Source organism: Sorex araneus, chromosome 1 (genome assembly GCF_027595985.1).
Source record: "Sorex araneus isolate mSorAra2 chromosome 1, mSorAra2.pri, whole genome shotgun sequence".
NCBI classification, from domain to species: Eukaryota; Metazoa; Chordata; class Mammalia; order Eulipotyphla; family Soricidae; genus Sorex; species Sorex araneus.
The window spans coordinates 122,268,865-122,285,181 of record NC_073302.1 but is presented as its reverse complement, the minus strand read 5'-3'; the positions used below and the strand labels follow the sequence as shown (position 1 = coordinate 122,285,181).

The window sequence follows — 16,317 nt, the reverse complement described above, 5'->3', positions numbered from 1 at the left end:
AACTAGTTCCAAAAGACCTTGGCTTTTTCTGCCTTCTTTCTCCCTTTTCTCTCTCTCCTCCCCTCTCTCCCCCCACTCCCTTTTCCTCTTGTTCTGCCCTGGAGGAATTCTGAGCAGCCCTGAGGGCTCCTGTGCTTGCCCAGGTGAAGCCAGGAACCAGGCCGGGGCTCCCACCTAGCGCTCCTCCCCTTCCATGCTAATGTCAAAGTCCAGCCTGGCTGCCCTGTGAGCAGAGGAGCCATTCCTGCAGCTGCCCAGAGACTTGCTTCTTGCTGGGAGAGATGACTCTAGCCTGGAAACATTTGCCGGGAGCTTTGCACCTGTACAACTCTGCGGCCAGGATCACTAAGACATGTCCGTCCCGGAGCGGTGAGTGGAAACCAGGGGGCTTGGTGGGGGAGCAGAGGGCTGGTGACAACGGCGACTGACAGTCCAGAGTTGCCTGGAGCTATTAGGCCTGACTGGGTCCTGAGAGGGGACCTCAAACCTAGGGTTCCCACCCTGTCAGATGCAAAGCCTCCTTTTCCCGCACAACACTTGTTCATGCCCTCCTTTATCTATTTATTTATTTATTTATTTATTGCTTTTTGGGTCACACCCAGCGATGCTTAGGGGTTACTCCTGGCTTTGCACTCAGGAATTACTCTTGGCAGTGCTTGGGGGACCATATGGGATGCCGGGGATCGAAACTGGGTCAGCCGCGTGCAAGGCAAACGCCCTACCCGCTGTGCTATTGCTCCGGCCTCATGCCCTCCTTTATTGAGAAGGGCAAATCTTGGATACTTCGACTCTGCTCTGTGCAGAAGTGAAAATTGAAATGATGTGGGAGCTTAGTTGTAATATAAAAGGGAAAGAAAAGAAAAACAATTCAGGTTAAAAGATCAAATTCACTTAGTAGATGCTCAAAGATGACAACTTAGAAAACTATCAAGCATCCTCACACATTTCTGTCCTGCCTTCAGAAGGAAGTAGCACCCCTCTTTGCTGGCCAGGAAACTGGGACTTGAGATAGCATCACTGTTTCCTCCCAGAGTCTGAACTCTCTCCTTCCACTCGCCCCCTCTCTCTCTGTCTTACTCTGTCTCTCTGTCTTTGTCTTTGTATCTCTCTGTCTCTGTCTCTCTGTCTCTCAGTCTCTGTCTCTGTCTCTGTCTCTCTCTCTTCAGAAAGAATGGCAATGTGAGGCAGACTTGGGGTAACCAGCCTTAGTTCTTCACATCTCTCTTGTTTTACTTTTGTTTCACTAGAACCCCAGCCCCTTCACCAACTTCCCACCCTAAACAGGCAGGAAATATACATTTTTAATTTTATTGAATTACCATGAGATAGTTACAAGCTTTCATGTTTGGGTTACAATCTCACAATGATCAAACACCCATCCCTCCACCAGTGCACATTCCCCACCACCAATATCCCCGGTATACCCCACCTTTCCCACCCTCCCCCTGCCTCTATGGCAGAGAATATTCCCCATACTCTCTCTCTACTTTTGGGCATTATGGTTTGCAATACAGACACTGAGAGGTCATCATGTTTAAGCCATTATCTACTTTCAGCATGCATCTCCCATCCCAAGTGGTTCCTCCAGCCATCATTTTCCTAGTGATCCTATCTCTATTCCATCTGCCTTCTCCCCTCTACTCATGAAGCAGTCTTCCAGCTATGGGGCAGTCCCCCTGACCCTTGTATCTAATATCCTTAGGTGTCAGCCTCATGTGATGTTATTCTATACTCCACAAATGAATGCAGTCCTTCTATGTCTGTCCCTCTCTTTTTGACTCACTTCACTTAGCATGATACTCTCCATGTTTATCCATTTATAAGCAAATTTCATGACTTCATCTCTCCTAACAGCTGCATAGTATTCCATTGTGTAGATGCACCAGTTTCTTTAACCAGCCATCTGTTTTAGGGCACTCGGGTTGTTTCCAGATTTTGGCTATTGTGAACAGTGCTGCAATGAATATATAGGCACAGATGTCATTTCTACTGCGCATTTTGCATCCTCGGGATATAGTCCCAAAAGTGGTATTGTGGGGCCATATGGAAGTCAATTTCTATTTTTTGAAGGACTGTCCATATTGTTTTCCAGAAAGGCTTGGCCAATCAGCATTCCCACCAACAGTGAAGGAGCATTCCTTTTCCCCCACATTCACACCAGCACTGGTTGCTTTTGTTCTTTTGAATGTGAGCTAGTCTCTGTGGTGTGAGATGATACCTCGTTGTTTTGATTTGCATCTCCCTGATGACTAGTGATGTGGAGCATTTTTTCATGTGCCTTTTGGCCATTTGTATTTCTTTTTTGAGAAAACTTCTGTTCATTTCTTCTCCCCATTTTTTGATGGGGTTGGAGGTTTTTCCTTATACAATTCTACTAGTGTCTTGTATATTCTTGAAATTAATCCCTTATCAGATGGATATTGGGTAAATATCCTTTCCCATTCTGTGGGCTCTTTCTGAATTTTGGTCACTGTCTTTTTTGAAGTGCAGAAGCTTCTTAGTTTAACATAGTCCCATTTGTTTATGTTTTCTTTCACTTGCATGGTCAGTGCTGTTTCATCCTTAAAGATGCTTTTAGCTTCAATGTCATGGAGAGTTCTGCCTACATTTTCTTCTGTGAACCATATAGATTCATGTCTGATATTGAGGTCTTTAATCACTCTGATCTGACTTTTGTGCCTGGCATTAGACAAAGATCAGAGTTCATTTTTTTGCAGGTAGCTATCCATTTTTCCCAGCACCACTTGTTGAAGAGGCTTTCCTTGTTCCACTTCACATTTCTTGCTCCTTTGTCAAAGATTAAGTGGCCATATATTTGGGGGTCTGTGACAGGATATTCAACTCTGTTCCACTGGTCTGCAGGTTTCTTTTTATCCCAATATACCATGTTGTTTTAGTTACTACTGCTTTGTAGTAGAGTTTGAAGTTGGGGAAGGTGACGCCATCCATCTTCTTTTTTCCCAAAGATTGCTTTAGGTATTTGTGGGAGTTTATTGTTCCATATAAATCAGGAGAGTTTTGTTTATTTCTTTGAAAAATGTCATGGGTATCCTGATAGGGATTGCATTAAATTTGTATAGTGCTTTGGGCAGTATGGCCCTTTTGATAATGTTAATTCTCCCTGTCTGTAAAAAACTAAGGCTCGCCAAGGGGCGAGTGGTCAAGGAAAGGCAAAGGAAGAACGAGGACCAAGCTGGTTGCTGATTAGTTACCATTTATTCAATCTTTCATCTTTCTCATCTCCCGCACTCCCAGCTCCGGCCTCTCTCTGGATCAACTGCCGCTTCTCTCAGGCTGATCTCTCCAGTTTGTCTCTCCCACCTTGCCCTCTAGGCTACACCCAGCCAGGTAGCAAAATCAACATAAGAAAGCCCTTCCTGAGGGCAGGGCATTCCAAAGCCCTTCCTCACTCTTAAGGTTTTTTTCTTTTCCTTAGTCCAGGAACTTAACATCTTAATACTAGTTATTTTTGTATGGACATAGCAAGGGATACATTGAGGCTTGCAAGGCAGCTCTCCTGGCAACATCTTGCCACAGGCTCAGACCACAGCACTCAGGCCAGATTAATCATTCCTCACCCTAGCAGGGTCCAAATCTAGTTATCACTGTTTGGATCATGACAGCATTTGTCCATGATCAAGGTCTTAACCTATAGTTAAGCATTAGGCACTTTGGCCAGGCCCATCTCGATGCCAGGGTAGCACACAACTCACCGCTTGCCCTGGGTCCTTCTTATCCCACATCGGGACCATGCTTTAGGGGTGCTAGGAAGTAAGGGCAGCTGAGGCTTAGGTCAAGAGAACAGATGCCCTGGAGGAAAATATCATGTAGAGTCAAATGACTCCCAGGTTACAAAAGCATAACATTTGTTAAGTCATCCTGTGTCCATACAAAAAGGACTTGCTCTGAATAAACTATGCAAAGGACTCAAGGAGAAGAGAAAAACATTATTTACAAGTCAACAGAACACTAAGAAAGAAGCTACAAATAAACAAAGAGGAATAGGAGCACTGTAATGGGAAAAACCCAATAAACCTAAACTACATGAGGCTATGTTATCCTACACCTGTCCATGAGCAGGGGATATGTCTCCATTTCCTAGTGTCTTCCTTTATTTCTTGAAGCAGTGTTTTGTAATTTTTCTTGTATAAGTCCTTCACCTCTTTGGTTAAGCTGATTCCAAGGTACTTTATTTTCTGAGGTACTATTGTGAACGGGATTGTTTTTTTAATGTCTCTTTCTTCTCTTTCATTATTTATATATAAGAAAACCATGGAATTTTGGGTGTTGATTTTGTAGCCTGCCACTTTACTATATTGACCTATTGTTTCTAGGAGCTTTTCAGGCAGGAAAGATTCTTTCGTATGCCCCTCAAGGCTTATTTTTTGTCTTCTTTTCCTCTCCATCTTTCCTGTTTCTTGTTTCTCCTTCCTCTCCTCTTTGCATATTCCAATAACTGTGATCCTTTGAGATAACGCCCTCAGCCTGCTGCTTTAAGTGCATTATCTCCCCATTCATCTTCAACCCAATGTGTGAGAGAGTTTTGTGATCTCATTTCACAGATGAGGAGGCAGGAGAACTAAAGAACTTGGTCAAAGACAGAAACAGATAAAAATAATGGGATCAAGAGCAAAGACCTTGTGATGCCAAAGTTAGTGCCATGCCCCTCTCCAATCCCTTTCCAATGCTCTCTTCCTTCTTTCCTTTCTGGAATTCTCTTTTCCTCAGTCACAAGTCTCACCAGAACATCTTGGAAGCCCAAGAGTTCCCAAAAAGACAAGAATCCTACCCAGCATCATATGCTCAGCAAAAAAAAAACATTATATATTATATTATTATAATTATATATCTATATTGTTGTTGACAGCAAGAAAAAAGGCAGACCCTAACCTTTTTGACTGCTCTAAACCCTGAGCATTGTGAGGTGGGACTGGTACTAGGTGGTACTAGCCATCTTAGAAATAGCTGAAGAGGTGCATATTCTACCCGAGCCCATATGCGGCTTGTGCCCACATCTGGTTCCTGAACACATTTGTTGCCTGCATCTCCCCTATTGAGATGTCTATTTTCTTGCTTTCATGTCTAATGCTGGGATGTGTCTAGGGGCTCTATCTGCCCTTGGAGAAACCCGCATTCTTTCTTGAGCATGTTACTCTCTCTCTCTGTCTCTCTCTATCTCTCTTTCTCACTCTCTCCCCCTCAAAAACTCTCCAAATAAAATCTATTTACTTCAAACAATAGCAGAAGAGGGATGGAGAGATAGTATAGTAGGTAGTGCGCTTGCCTTGCAAATAGCTGACTCGGGTTCAATTCTGTGTATCCCATATGGTCTCCCTGAGCTCCACCAAAGATCCCTGAGTGCAGGGCAAAGAATAAGTCCTGAGCACTACTGGGTGGGGGCCAAAAAATAGGAAGAGAAAGAGAAAGAGAGAGAAAGAGAAAAAGAGAGAGAGAATAGCAGAAGAGAATTAGTGCCTGAGACCTTGATCAACTCACCAGAGAATCTTTAGCATTGTTCTGCTAAGGATGCAGAAGTGCTCTGCAAACTCATGCCATCTGACCTTTAAGGACTCTATCTCAGCGTTCTTATGAACTATGCCTGAATATATGCCTGTCTCAATAAGGTGTTGTGTGCAGATATTCAATCAACCAACCATTATTGGAGTTAGTAATTATGCATTGACACCATTAGCACAACGAGCAGAACAGAACTTCTGCCTTTGAGATTCTCAGTGGGAAAGACAGAAACTACGAACATAAATAAGTAAATATGGTTGGTTAGTTGGTTGGTTTTTTAACCCAACTGAGACGCACACTGTGAATAAACCAAATAAGAGTGAGGAATAGAAACATAAAGTGGGAGTAGGCAGGGAGAGTATTCCATGGGGAGATCATCATGTGTTAAGTGTAGTTGATTATGCAAAAGGAAATGCATCACAATCCTTGGATAACACCAATTTGCGTGCTGTGGGATGTAATGATCATGCAATAATCAAACTTGCTTATGTCTGACGTGCACAATCACTTTGTAAATAGCTGCACAGAATTCTAGAAGAAAATTCTTTGGGGTATAAAAAAGCTGAAGAAAATATCCCAACAGCAGCCCTTTTCTTACTAATTAAGTAGTCATTGTAATTTGTATGACATTTCCAGGGAAGTAAGCTATGTGCCTATCACACGCCTTCTCTCTCACAGGAGGGTGGATGCAATTCAAATGAAACCCATTTCCTCAACTTTGTCAAGGCTTCTCCAAGAAAGGAAAAATTTCAAACTAGCTCAACAGGGGATTCCCCCCTACACAGCTCCAGGCAGTTCCTGTTGAAGAATGCAGAACTAAGGGAACCATTTTCAATCCCAGGAGGGGACCCTCAGAGAAGGCTGCTCTCCAAAGCCAGTCAATAGGAAGGTTGTTTGCCAAGCTGGGAATTAGGCTGTGGATGACGCAGCTGGCTTGGGCTCACTTCAGCAAAGGGGCATTTGTTGGAAGACTCTGAAAGGAAGACAGGGGCTAGAAGGATCAGCAGGAAGATGAAGAGGTGGGCAGGATTTGGCATGAAGAATACAGGGGACGCTTCTTGGACGGGGCAAAACAGCCTCATCTGTGTGCCCTGGCTCTGATGAGTGCCTACATATGAATACATGCACATACTGATCCCTCCACCCCTGTGTTTGCTCAGATCCCTGACAGAGGCCTCTCATTCTCCCATCATGGCCATCTCATGCCCATCCCTTCTCATGCTTGCCAAACTGGGAATCAGGCTGTGGATAAGGGTCTGCCCAGTGGGAAGAGGGCACCAGCTGGCACTGTGTCGGCACTCAGAACTTGACATTGCGCATAGGTGGGGACACAGAGATCCCAGTGACTGTCCCTATAACTTCCTGTGGACTATGAGCCTGTAGGAAAGCAAAGGGAATCCTCCCTGGACCTGAAGCTCAGCAGGAGACAGAAGGAAAAAACTCTCCTCCACCAACGTTGTCACAGTCCCTGACTTAAGTGGACCTCAACAGACCTCCTGGGCAGTTGGCAATTTCAAGCTCTCATCCCCGTAGGGGGCTGCGTGGTGGGGGAGAATTGAGAGGAGTCCCTCATTTGATCCATCACTGACTCAACTCTACTGCACTGCACTGTACTGTCTTCCCATTGTTCATCGATTTGCTCGAGGGGGCACCAGTAACGTCTCCATTGTGAGACTTGTTGTTACTGTTTGTGGCCTATCGAATATGCCACAGGCGGCAACTCTAAGAGACCTAAAATTATCTTCCTCCCCTAAGTCTTTGGCTCTACTAAATATCAAAAGATATGGTCAAAGTGACACATTTCCTCTAGTTTTCTTTGGGGGCCACACCCAGCTCTGTGTTCAGGGGTTGCTCCTGGCAGTGTTCAGAGGACCATGCAGTGCCCAAAATCAAACCTGAGGCTCCATCATGGAAAACAGGCGCTCCAACACTTGAGCCATCTCCCTGGACCAAATTGTTTTAGCTACCTAATATGCTCTGCTATTAAACGCTATGAAGGCGGTTCCCAGCTGCCGCCACAGACCCTGTACTTCCTGCTTCTTCATCCAGGTGTGCTGGCCCCCCTCACTGGACACCCCAGCCCCCCATGCCTGAGTGCCTGCGCAGCCCCAGGACCTGATCTCAACCCAGCGTCCAGTGGGCAGGGACCCCCCAGCTCCCAGCCACAGAAGCTGTGCTTCCTGCTTCTTCATCCAGAAACCTCACAAAGTGAGAACAGCACTAGTGAACTGGAAGGTCCTGCCACTATACAACCATGACAACATGAAGAAACAGCACAAATCCCCACAGCGAGGAGAGGATGAAGAAAAGAGTCCAGAAGTCTCAGCAGGAGTTACCCACAAATGTGATTTCTCCAGTAAAGAATTCAGAGAAGAAATGCTGAAAATGTTCATCGAACTTAAAGAAACAGTGGAGCAGTCAGCCAAGAAAACACAGGAAGAAGTTAGAGCAGAAATAGGAAAGCTACATTCAGAAATGTCACGAATAAAAGACTTGGTTGATGAAAGGAAAAAACACAGTGGGTGCCCTCAACAATAGAATGGCTACAGCTGAAGATAGAATTAGTGAGCTTGAAGACTTGAAGATGAGCAGCAGAAAGCTCACAGGCTACAATAAACAATGGAAAAACACCTTAAAATAGCTCTAGGGCAAATCAGAGACCTAGGGGATGATTCCAAAAGGAATAATATTAGAATCATTGGAGTTCCAGAAGGACAGGGAGGCAACCCTAATGAAAAAAGCCACAGTTAAAGAAATCATTGCTGAAAAGTTCCCAGAGCTGGATAATGCAGATGTCCAGATCCTAGGAGCCTGAAGGGTGCCAGCTAGAAGAGACTCTAATAAAAATATTCCAAGACATATCATAGTCAGAATGATGGATGCCACGGATAGGGACACAGTACTGCAAGCAGCAAGGTCAAAAAAGGAAATCACATACAAAGGAGCACCCCTTAGATTCACAGCAGACTTATCAGAGGAAACCCTCCAAGCCAGAAGACAATGGTGGGATACAGTGAAAAACCTCAATGAAATGAACGCTTCACCAAGAATACCCTAACTAGCTAAGCTCTCACTCAAACTCGAAGGAACCATACACAATTTCATGAATAAACAACAGCTCAGGAACTTCATATATTTAGAAAACCCCAAAGATTCTAACAAGAAACTCCTCGAAACAATAGACTTGTATAATAAAGTCGCAGGCTACAAAACCAATACCCAAAAGTCCATGGCTTTCTTATATGCAAGTAAGGAGAGAGAAGAAAGTGATATGAAAAAAGCAATCTCGTTCACAATCATGACTCAGAAAATCAAGTACCTCAGAATCAACAAAGGAGGTGAAGGAACTGTACAGAGAAAATTACAAAACTTTACTTCGCAAAATAAAAGAGGACATGAGGAAATGGAAATACATCCCCTGGTCATGGATTGGGATAATTAACATTTTCAAAATGGCAATAATCCCCAAAGCATTATAGAGATTCAATGCGATCCCTATAAGGATACCCATGACATTCTTCAAGGAAGTGTACCAAACACTCCTGAAATTATATGGAACAACCACCATGAATAGTTAAAGCAATTTTTGGGAAAAAGAAGATGGGAAGCATCACCTTCTCTAATCTCAAACTCTACTACAAAGTGCTAATAATTAAAATTGCATGGTACTGGAAAAAAGGCAGAGCAGTAGGCCAATGGAACAGGGTAGAATATTCTTATACATACCCTCAAATATTTGATCATCTAATCTTTGATAAGGGAGCAAGAAATGTGAAGTGGAGCAAGGAAAGCCTCTTTAACAAATGGTGCTGGAAACACTGGACAGCTACATGCAAAAAAATTGGGCTCAGACCTACACCTAACACCATGCACAAAAGTCAGATCAAAATGGATTAAAGACCTCAATATCAGACCAGAATCTATAAGGTACGTTGAAGACAAGTTCGGCAAAACCCTCCACGACATTGAAGCTACAGGTATCTTCAAAGATGACTCACCACTGACCAGGCAAGTGGAAACAGAGATAAACAAATGAGACTACCTTAAATTGAGAAGCTTCTGCACCTCAAAATATACAGTGACCAAAGTAAAAAGACAGACTACAGAATGGGAAGGGATATTCACCCAAAACCCATCTGATAAGGGGTTGATATCACAGATTTACAAGGCACTAGTTGAACTCCACAAGAAGAAAATATCCAACCCCAGTAGAAAATGGGGTGATGAAATTAACAGAAACTTTCTCAAAGAAGAAATCCGAATGGCTAAAAGACACATGAAAAAAAATGCTCCTCATCACTAATCATCAGGGCAATGCAGATCAAAACAACAATGAGATACCATCTCACACCACAGGGACTGGCCCACATCCAAAAGAACAAAAGTGACTGGTGTTGGCACGGATGTGGGGAGAAAGGGACTCTCCTTCACTGCTGGTGGGAATGCCGACTGGTTCAGCCCTTTTGGAAAACAATATGGACGCTTCCCAAAAAATTAGAAATTGAGCTCCCATTTGACCCAGAAATACCACTTCTGGAAATATATCCTGGAGATGCAAAAAAGTATAGTAAAAGTGACATCTGCACCTATCTGTTCATTGCAGCACTGTTTACAATAGCCAGAATCTAAAAAAATATGAGTGCCCGAGAACAGATGACTGGTTAAAGAAACTTTGGTACATCTACACGATGGAATACTCTGCAGCTGTTAGAAAAGATGAAGTCATGAAATTTGCATATAAGTGGATCAACATGGAAAGTATCGTGTTAAGTGAAATGAGTCAGAAAGAGAGGGACAGACATAGAAATATTGCACTCATTTGTGGAATATAAAGTAACAGAATGGGAGACTAAAACCCAAGAATGTAGATATAAGTACCAGGAGGATTACTCCACAGCTTGGAAGCTGGCCTCACATGCTGGGAGAAAAAGCAGCTCAGATAGAGAAGGGACCACCAAGCAAAGGGTGCTAGGTGGGCCCGCTAGGGATAGGAGATAGGGCTGAAAATAGACTATAGACAGAACATGATGCCTACTTAATACCTCTATAGCAAACCACAACACCCAAAAGGAGAGAGAAAAATGGAGTGCCCTGCCACAGAGGCGGGGTGGGGTGGAGGGGACAGGGTGTGGGTGGTGGCAGGGACACTGGGACCATTGGTGGTGGAAAATGGGCACTGGTGGAGGGATGGGTACTCAATCATTGTATGACTGAAACACAAGCATGAAAGTTTGTAAGTCTGTAACTTTATCTCACAGTGATTCACTAATAAAATTTTTTAAATGCTATTAAAGCATAATTATTATTTTAATATCTTCTTGGGTCAAAGTGATAGTACAGCAGATAAATTGCTTGCCTTGCGTGTAGCTGACCCAAGTTTGATCCCTGACTCCATATAATCTCCCAAGCCTCAACAGAAATGACCCCTTCGTACAGAACAAAGAGTATACCTTGAGCACTGCCAGGTTTGCACCAGAATCCAAACAAAAATTAAGTTCTATTATCCATGTCTATTGAGTCTTTTCAAATTTTTATAGCATTTTTTAATTTAAGAGTAACAAAGCACTTGATAAGTACCTTAGCTGTATGTATCTGTTTTAAATAGAGCTGTCTGTGGCTATTTCAACAATATTGTTACAAAGAGAACTCCCTCCTGCATTGTCAAGTTCCCACAGAAATTGTATTTTTCTCAACCAACTTGTCCAACAGGTTTTTGTTTTTTGATACTTTTATTTTAGAGGGAGAGAACACACATAAACTAACTTTGTAAGAATAAGACAGCTAGAAAATTAAAACATCACCCACTTGACCATTCGTCATCAGCATCCTGTTGATCGTCGAATTTCTCGAGTGGTCTGTCACATCTCCATTCGTCCTAGCCCTGAGATGTTAGAAGACTCTCCTGACTCGTCCTTCCCAACAATGCCACATTGGAGGCTCTTTCAGGATCAGGGGAATGAGACCAGCATTGTTACTGGTTTTGGCATATGAATACGCTACGGGGAGTTTGCGAGGCTCTCCCATGTGGACAGGAAACTCTCGGTAGCCTGCTGGTTCTCCCAGAGGGAGAAGTAGGCTATAAGATATCGGAGAGCTTGCTTTTAAGTCTCTGGATGTTGGCTGTTGATGGGATTACAGGGTGTGGGATTACAGGGCTGGGGGTGGGAGAAGGGGGAAAGAGGCCCAGTCCCGATCTAAGCAGGCTTGGAGGTCTTAGCCCCGGGTCCCACACACCTGGGTTCCTCTGCTGGTACCTTCATGCGTGAGGCTCATCCGAACATGTGGAGAGGGGCCTTGAGCATGGCTATGACTAAGGCTCCAGAGGTCTTCAGCCTCAGGAGCTCTGCCTAGGACGGGGAGGGAAGCTGGAGCCCATCTTCTCCAAGGGGCCCCGGGGGAAGACAGCCAAGCACTTGGGCCAGAGACTCTCTGTGTTGCTCTCTTCCGGGAGCTTGCTTTTAAGTCTTTGGATGTGGGACCCAGGGCTGAGACCTCCAAGCCTGCTCGGATTGGGACTAGGCCCCTTCTGCCCAGATTTCCCATTTTCCAGTAGCTAGGCGGTCACACCCAGGGACTGCCCCCAGTGCCTTGTAATCCCATCAACAACCAACTTGGCCATTGTTATTATATAACAAGAGTGTTGGTGTGCTCCAAATTGAATGGCAGTTTTACTGTCTTGAATTTTCTAGGTGAGCAGAGATGGAAATTGGTAAGTTGGATGAAAATCATTACCTGGCATTTGTGTTCAGTATCGTACTTTAAAAGGCAATATCAGGGGGGCCGGAGCGATAGCACAGCGGGTAGGGCGTTTGCCTTGCACGCGGCCAACCCAGGTTCAATCCCCGGCATCCCATATGGTCCCCCAAGCACCGCCAGGAGTAATTCCTGAGTGCAAAGCCAGGAATAACCCCTGAGCATTGCTGGTTGTGACCCCCCAAAAAATAGCAAAAAAAGAGGCAATATCAGGCCCATTAAATGATCAAAAGAAAACAAACCCCAAAAATTGGCCATACAGAAAAAGATCTTGGATTCAATTTGATTCACTGGACCTCAGCTTCACCATCTGACATCCTTCTTATCATTCTCTTCCATCCATGTACACACAGCACTCATGTTTGATAGGTATATGAGTACATGCATACATACAATTTCCAAAAATCCAAAAGTTTTATTAACCCTCAGCTCTTAAGACACAGTTTAAACTTAGATGTTTTTGCATAAATAATGCAGGAGATAATCTTGATACTCTGACTTTTCTCTGAAAAATAATAAAAATTAAAGAGTTTTTCTTTCTTCTATGAATTGTGTAACTATTTTTTTATTTGAGGTCATATTGTGAGAGAGGAGGTGTTAATATACAGTGAGGCATTGTCAAGATTTAGTTTGTGAGGGCTGGATAGATGGTACAGCAAGTAGGTCACTTGCCTTTCAGGTGGCCAACATGAGTTCAGTCCCCTCCACCCATATGGTCCCTTGAGTGATCACCAGGAGTGATCACTGAGTGCAGAGCCAAGAGTTAGTCCTGAGTATTGCCAGGTGTGCACCTCCAAAATTCTGTTTAAATACTGATTAATTTTTTCCAACTTGCATGCTATGTGTTTTTATTCCTTCTTTTATCCATTTATTCATTTATTCCTAAAGAAAGGATTTATTTTGTATCTTATTAAATCCCTAATTCCAACCAGTATAGTTAATAAATTAACAAAACTCCCCTGACTGTTTAGAATCCAGTCTTTCTTGATCAAATATTTCTCTCCAACTTTCTTCCTCTTTAAACCTGATTTCCTGATTTTCATAACCTTTAAGTCAAGAAGGCATATAGCCATCTCAAAGGGCAAATCCAATTTTTCAGCTAGGAAAATGAAAGCTAAGAAGGAAGTGAAGGGAGCTCAAATTCCTAGAAATAACTCAGAATTTTTTTCCATCTAAGAGTATCTCAGGTAAAGGCACAATAGAAGGCTTTTTTCAAAATTTCTGTGAATTTCAATTCTCAGAAAACTTATGCTATCACTATTTTTGGTCATTTTTAACATGAACCCCCAAATCCACTTGCTTTTAAATCAAGAGCAAATTAATGTGAATTAGTGCTTATAAGAGCAAAAACAAAGTGAATGAGATCTCTGAAAGAAAACCTATTCAGAGCAGGTACTTTCCGGCTTTATTTCAAAATACCATTGCATTTCTCAGGAGTATGACTTCATAGCCATACAAAACACCAACATTTCATCTATGGATTCAAGTCTGAATGCTGAATAAAAATCATCATTTCCTCCTTCTGTAAAATTATCTCAATGTTGGTCTTTAATCTTCGTCAGGATCTCAGTATTCTATTAGAATTTTTATTAGAATTTTAAGATTCTTAGTATTTTATTAGAATAAAATACTTCTATTCACCAAAAAGATTATTGCCAGCGTTGACCGCATTGGCAAAAGTTTGGTTCACTGACAAAAGAATTGTAGCCAACACAGGAGAGGGGATCTCCCCAAGCTTTCAGGGGACCTAGGGCAAAGAGATCCTGATTTCTGCCAACAGACTCTGTATCTTCTCCTACTAGACTGGAGAGAAACTCTCTTCCTTTTCAGCTCCTTAAAATTCGTTATTGAGATGCTTCCATTTAAAATCCAAATTAAAGCCTCATTTAAATGATTTTTAAACTAATTAAGAAAATTTCTTGGTTCAGGTAAGTATCAGTGATTATTACAAATAAACCCAGGTGCTGATTCATGGAGAATTTTATCTTTTTTAAATATCCTGAATTCCTAGTGAATCCTAACTCACTTCTCTGCTAGTAGGTGCTTTCTGGATATCTGCTACCAAGCTCAGTCTTCACACAAAACCCAGAATGCCACCTTGTGACTTCAAACCTGAAAGATACCAGGTGAGGGCCATAGCTTTAGGAAAACTCAAAAGAGGTGGTTCTGCATGGCAAGGCTAAATTGATTTTCTCCAGAGAAAATGTACACCTGTCCACGCTTGTCCCTAAGCTGTTGCTGGTTTGTCCTGTGGGTTCTTGGAAGCCTCTGGATCTTTTTAGTCCTTTAATACTGTTGAATGAACTGGGGTGTAGATGTGTGAGAGCAACCAAGAGACAAACAGTACAAGACAGAGACATAACAATAGAGATTTACAATACACACCTCTATTGTAAATACCTTCATGTGTAGCTGTGTAATCACAAATGTTTTGGCACACGCTGGCTTTTAAAAATGTTCTTGTTGGGGGCTGAGGAGATAGCTCAATGGGTGTGCATGCTTTGCATGCAGAAGGCCCAGGTTCGGTCTCCCAGTACCACATGGTCCCCCAAGCACCACCAAGAGCCCCAGAGTTTGGAAGAACCCTGAGCTCGGCCAGATGTGACCCAAAAACAAACAAAACATTGTTGTTTCGGCTATTTCATGTGGTTTTGAATAATCTGACCTTCCTCAGTCTCTTTCAAAAGTAATACAAATATCATTTGCTTTCAAACTAACATAGATTGTCACATCTCTTCTCTTTGCCCTTCTCCTTGTCTCCCCTCTTCCCAACTACTTTGTTTCATATGATACTCATAGGTAAGAAACTATAGAGTTAATGCACAGTCAGGGGGTGGGGGCACAAGGAAGAGAATAATGGGAGGGAAGTTTGATCAAGACATGAACAAATGCCAGAATTTTTTTACATATAACTTTCCAAGAAGCTTCAGCCAAAACAGAGGCAGGGATGGGTCTTATTACTTGAGACATTTAATTTCAAATTCCTTTTGTTCAAAAAATTAAAAAAAATATTTTTTGTGGCTGGAGCAATAGCATAGCGGGTGGGGTATTTGCCTTGCACGCGGCCAACCTGGGTTCGATTCCTCTGTCCCTCTCAGAGAACCCAGCAAGCTACCACCGAGAGTATCCTGCCCACATGGCAGAGCCTGGCAAGCTACCAGTGGTGTATTCAATATACCAAAAACAGTAACAACAAGTCTCACAACGGAGATATTACTGGTGCCCACTCAAGCAAATTGATGAACAACGGGATGACAGTGCTACATTATTTTTTGTCTTTGGGCCACACCCAGGGGAAATCAGGACAGGGAACCATAAGGGTTGCCAGGGATCCAATTGGGGATGGCTGCATGCAAGACAAGCACCTTACCCACTGTGCTATCTCTTCAGCCCCCAAAACCCTTTGTTCATAGTGAAGATCAACTCATATCCAAGTGTTCCATTGAGAGGCAGAACATTTTCATCCAAAGTCTTTCAATTTGGTCTAGAAAGCAACCGAAGGACCACATACCTAATAACACGTCTTTGGTGTCCTGCCAGGGGGGCATGAGGCAAGCTCATCCCCTTTGTGAAACTCTGGGTGCTCCTTAGGATAGAAGGGAGGCACTGAGATTTTGCCCTGCTGTGGATCTGGTAAATTTCACAGAGCTCAGAAGAAGGAGGATGTTAAGTTCTTCACTCTTGCCTGTCCACAGTCTCTTGACTATAACCGCATCCTGGACATCCACGAGCATCACCTCACCCCAGTGCACACCACGTACTTCCCGAAGCCCTTGTTGCTCCACCAGGGCCACATGAAGTGGCTGTTTGATCATGAGGGAAACCGATATCTGGATTTCTTCTCAGGGATCGTCACTGTCAGTGTTGGTCACTGCCACCCGTGAGTATCCTAATTTGAGGGCTGAGGGTGATGGGCTTCCGTCCAGAAAATAAAGCTAAGAATCATGTTCATGATTCAGAGTTCTGGTGAAGAACTCTTTTTCCTTAGGTACATTCAAATCTTTGGCCAACAGACTCATTGCTATTTCCTGACTCAGAGAAATTATA

General features: G+C 43.2%; 1 protein-coding gene across 1 annotated transcript in view; it reads left to right on the top strand.

Annotated features, from left to right (window-relative positions):
* Window positions 1–253: 253 nt before the first annotated feature.
* The window catches only part of AGXT2 (alanine--glyoxylate aminotransferase 2), a 57,532-nt gene continuing 41,468 nt past the window's right edge, over window positions 254–16,317 (top strand). The window contains exons 1-3 of the mRNA XM_055147169.1: window positions 254–369; window positions 14,311–14,396; window positions 15,966–16,150. Coding sequence (XP_055003144.1) covers window positions 282–369; window positions 14,311–14,396; window positions 15,966–16,150 — 359 coding nt within the window. The 5' untranslated portion in view covers window positions 254–281. The remainder of the gene's footprint in view (window positions 370–14,310; window positions 14,397–15,965; window positions 16,151–16,317) is intronic.